At 38.9% G+C, this 4844-nt stretch overlaps 1 protein-coding gene across 1 annotated transcript in view; it reads right to left on the reverse strand.

Annotated features, from left to right (window-relative positions):
• Nucleotides 1-4844, reverse strand: part of TUBGCP6 (tubulin, gamma complex associated protein 6) — a 22470-nt gene that overhangs the window by 8192 nt on the left and 9434 nt on the right. The window contains exons 10-16 of the mRNA XM_010017028.1: nucleotides 3568-3717; nucleotides 2852-2933; nucleotides 2688-2776; nucleotides 2388-2503; nucleotides 1572-1710; nucleotides 1366-1482; nucleotides 1-1136 (exon numbers count right to left, since the gene is read on the reverse strand). The exon at nucleotides 1-1136 is cut by the window's left edge and continues 182 nt beyond it. Coding sequence (XP_010015330.1) covers nucleotides 1-1136; nucleotides 1366-1482; nucleotides 1572-1710; nucleotides 2388-2503; nucleotides 2688-2776; nucleotides 2852-2933; nucleotides 3568-3717 — 1829 coding nt within the window. The remainder of the gene's footprint in view (nucleotides 1137-1365; nucleotides 1483-1571; nucleotides 1711-2387; nucleotides 2504-2687; nucleotides 2777-2851; nucleotides 2934-3567; nucleotides 3718-4844) is intronic.

Consider the following 4844-nt stretch of genomic DNA (forward strand, 5'->3'; position numbering starts at 1 on the left):
AGTGTCTGAACTGTGGAGTCACTTGAAGGACTCGAAATGATTTTACGATGAGGTATTGGATCATCTTCTGTAGATGGGGCCCACTTCCCTATTTGGATGCTTGACTGGGATGCATGACCAAATGGGCTCCAACGAGATTTCAGAGGCTCTGTATCTGAAACCAGTTCTCCAATTTTGATGTGCGACTGTGAAGCATGCCCATGGATGTTCCACCGAGGCCTAGCTGAGACCACCTCTGACACGTTTTCACCAATCTTGATATTGGCATCAGATGCATGACCATGCATGTTCCACCGAGGCCTTGTAGGAGCTACATTTGACACATACTCTCCAATCTTAATATTGGCTTCTGAAGCATGTCCGTGAATATTCCACCTGGGCCTTGAGGGCTCTACCTCTGAAGCATATTCCCCAATTTTAATATGAGCTTCAGAAACATGTCCATGAATATTCCATCGGGGTCGGCTAGATTCAACTTCAGAAGTATAGCTGCTGATTTTTATATGGGAGTTGGAAGAATGCCCATAAGGACTTGCATGTGGCTGGTAAGTCTCCACATGAGGTACATACTCCCCTACTCTAATGCTGGCATCAGATGCATGCCCATGAATATTCCACCGAGGCCTTCTGTACTCTACATCAAATTCGTTTTCTCCAACTCTAACATGTTCCTGCCAAGCTGCAGATGGTCTGAGAACTGTATTAAAATCATACTCATTTTGCTGATGCAATGGTGCATCGTCTTCTCCTTCCAGTGCTCCTCTCAAGACAGGCTGATTTTCACTTCCTTGAGGAGCCACAGAAAGATCCGAGTTAATATTTCGGAATGCTTCATCCAGCAACGACCCTTGTACACTAATGGCAGCAGGTTCTTCATCTTGTGGCTTTGGTAAGAAATCTTCTATATTCACACTGGATTCAGGCAGGGAATCAGCACTGTAGAGAGGACTGCATGCTTTCGCTGAACTTTGGGGACTACTTTCAGGTCCTGCTGCTTTAGGCTGAAAATGCTGATCAGGATTATTATTTGTTGGCTCTGGCAGTGCTTTGTCAGCAGAAGTAGCATATTCCAGTCCAGGCTCAGATTCTTTTTGGCCAACTGTCTCACTGACATGTGGAGGTTTCACAGAAGACCCCTGAAAAAGAAATAATTGTTACACTGTATGGCTAGTCACATCATCAAGCTACTTTTGAGGGCACACTTTATCACCATTTTCTCAGATGTACTACAAATAGTGTGATAACTATGCACCTTGCTGTTATAGTGAACCTCGTGTTTACTGAACTGAAACGAACCACGAAATTAACTCCCTTGAGGGACACCCAGAACAGTAACCTGGAGTTGATGTAAGAAAATAAACTCACCTGTGAATGTGGATCTTTCACAACAGGGGTTTTATCTAAAGCCAACTGGCACTGCTTATAAGGAATAATATCTAATTTTCTTCTGTAGCTTCCATCTGGAAGTTTTTCAAGCATTTCCTATAAGTAAAAAAGACAAACCCAAAAGTCTTTAAGTACCAAGTACCAAATTCTCTAAATTACATTTCTTAAATCTCTTCAGAAGATACCTCGATGCGTTTTTGATCTTCTAACAGAAACTTAAGACGGGCTGTTTCCAACTTGTGTCGCTGGATTTTCCATAAGGCTCTTTGTTCCCTACGGGCTGCATCATCAGAAAGTTTGCTATAATGGTCAATTAATTCCTGCCTAAATGAAGACAAAAATAAAGCTACATTACAGATTTCACATACTCATTTTCCTCTTCCCTTCTAAAGAATAGAAGGTAAGACCTTTTAGCACTTTAGAAGCAATTGTTTAAAAGTAGAAGCCAGCGGCTTCCATCCCAGAGAATAAACAGTGGAGAAAACAGGGGAATGTGTTCTTAGTCAATATGTATTTCTGTAAGTATTCCTAGTAGGTCACTCATTTATCTTAAGTATTTTTAGATATAACAGAAGACAGTGAAATACAACTAGATGCACAACAAGAGCAATTCAAATAATTATTGATCTAACTCCTCTGCTTTTTACTTCTGCTTTGACACACAGGTGACCAGTTTTGCTGTGGGCTCAGTTTTTAATGTAAGAGGTAGTTAAGTTTTTTCCTGAAATTCCGACCATAAAAAAACCCAGACTGGAGAGGGCTGACACTAATCAGTGCCTCCCAGATTTTTAGGCCACTAACCGTTCCCAAATCTGTGACAAAATTGCTCACAGATTACCAAAAAATCCTTACATCCATCTTTTAATTGCAAATATTACCCTTGTAGAGCAATATCTGGGAATTGCTAGTACCATAAATTTTAATATACAGTAATTTTTCATGAGCTTTTTATGATGGCTTTGGAGTATCTGAGCTTTGGGAGACTACTCAGATGCATTTACCTTGCCTTTTTTTCCAGTTCTTCTTCTAAAGCTTTCAGTCTTTTTTCTCTCTCTCTGAGCTCTCGGGCATAGCTGAAATCATCATCAATCTCCTCTTGCTTTATTGCAAGACGACGCTGCATAAATATTTAACACTTTTAAAAGCCATTCTCAATACCAGCTGTAATACACAAACCTGAAAGAACTTCATATTTGTACCCCATTCATTCGATTCATTCAACTTCAGTACAATAGATCAAGATACCCTTTCAATTATTCGCCTAAGAAATAAAACTGGTCTTTAGAAACACACAGAAATACCTCCTGGTCTTTTGCAAATTGCTCTTTCAGCTTCTGAAACTGTTCCCGTTTCTTTGCATCCAAAGCCATTCGTTCTGACATTTGCCGATCTGCATTAAAATGGATATTGTTAGTTTACATTAACAAACCCCCTGGAAAACACATGAAACACCACCGCAACTTACCATTAATGGCTTTCAGTACTTTGCTAGCAGTTTCTCTAGCATGAACAATTAATTCTTGTTTGGCTATTTCCATGCGTAGATCCTAAAAAGAATCCAAACAAAAATACACATGGGACTTTTTACTATCATTTTAGACTTGAAAATACACTGTTGCAAAGACAGGTGCACATGTTATAAAGGTTAGGAATCTATGGCTACAGTACAGAAATATGAATCAAGCAATTAATTATACAGAAAGTCTGTAAGCTAATATTACAAGTGAATACTCCAGGCCTTTCCACAAGCCAAATCCATCATATATACACTATATTGGTGGCATTTGAAAGTTAGAAGTCTCTTTGTAACTAAAAGAGTTCTAAAGAAACAAGTAGCTATGCAAATTATAATCTCATCTTCTTACTAGCTTGTCACATTTATTACATTAAAATTTAACCATCTTTTCACTGCTTTTCAGTAGAAAGGCAAATCTGCTGTTGCAAAGAATAAAATGGAAGTCCAAACCTCATTTGATACATGAAAATGTTAACACACCACCTATGCTTTCATGAGCTATATTAAGTAAGTTTGTGTGTTGCGATAACAATTCAAACAGCAATTGACCAATGAAAAAGTTCTGGCCATAAATACAAATTCTTTCAGAGTTATAACAAAAATGAAGAATTAGTATTAAAAAAAAATATCCCAACAAAAAGGTCCTTATTCTTTTATTCATTTACCTTTTCCTCCTTGCTTATGGAACTGTATCGGGCAATTCTTTCCATCCGACCCACATACACTGCACAGTCTCTCTCTATTTCTTTCAGCTCCTCAAGTGAAAAAATAACTGAAATCCGGGGAACAGGAATATCCGACCAGCATATATAGTGCTGAAAAATGAGAAATGTCCTTTTAAATACATTTTTTAAGCATAAAATGTTACATTATGATCTCAAATTTTTTTTTTTAACTTAGCAATGCTTCAAGCACTGAAACAAGCCTCCACACAGAATCCGAAATTTTTATTAGTATCTCTGGTTTTAGCATGTATACCACTAAAAGTAGGAAACGGAGGTACAATGTTCCAGAACTTGGATCACAGGGCAAATTCTCAGGGTCCCTTTTTTCCCCACTGAATTGGATAGGAATCTAAAATCTGATACATACATTTATACTAGTCATGTTCTAAACGCCTAAAACTTTGCTTTTCTGAATACCCAAATCAGCTAAGCCTGAGTAATGCAGTGCTGAATGCATCCCTTCTATCAAAAGGTAGGGTTTGTTTACTGTTTTGTTTACTGTGGGGATCCCCCACAGATCCCCACTTAACAGGAACTGTCTGGAACACAACTAACACACACCTACAGGAAAGAGCTCTACACAAGACATAACTCTCAAAAATATGGCCAGTGCACATCACAGAGTACCTTTTCTCTAAGCTGAGTATCTTAGGTCTTTCTGCTTCACCTCAACTTCCCTAGACTTCTCAAGCTGTTCTACTCAGTGCAAAAAACAGGTAAGTAAGCTTTAAAAAACAAGAGCACACAAGCATGCTCACACTGGAGTCCCCAGTCTGGTTAAAGCCGAGAGCTGTGTTCCTGAGACTGTGTTACCCAAATCAAAAGGGAACAGCCAACTGTTCAGGGCATTATCATGGGAAGGGATGAAATATGTTTGGCACTCTCTGACAGATGGGAGATGATTGAACCTGGGTGCTGTACATCCTGAGGGAATGTTCTATCTATTATGATACTGTGATATTGACTGGTAAAGCTGTAATTTATAAAGGAAACGATGGCTGATGCTGTTCTATAAAAAGCCCGATACTACTGGTACATCTGAGTCATGGTTAGAGAATGCTTATCAAAGCAGTCTCAGGAGAACTAGCAGAAGGCAATCTCACTTCAGGTATTAGGCTTATGACTGATATCTGATATCAAGATATCTGATACTGAACTGCTCAGCTCTGTCTAGACTGGGCAGCTCTGATCTTAAAAAGGAAGAGAACGGAAAGAGT

The sequence above is a fragment of the Nestor notabilis genome, unplaced genomic scaffold (genome assembly GCF_000696875.1).
Source record: "Nestor notabilis isolate BGI_N333 unplaced genomic scaffold, ASM69687v1 scaffold26110, whole genome shotgun sequence".
Classification (NCBI taxonomy): Eukaryota; Metazoa; Chordata; class Aves; order Psittaciformes; family Psittacidae; genus Nestor; species Nestor notabilis.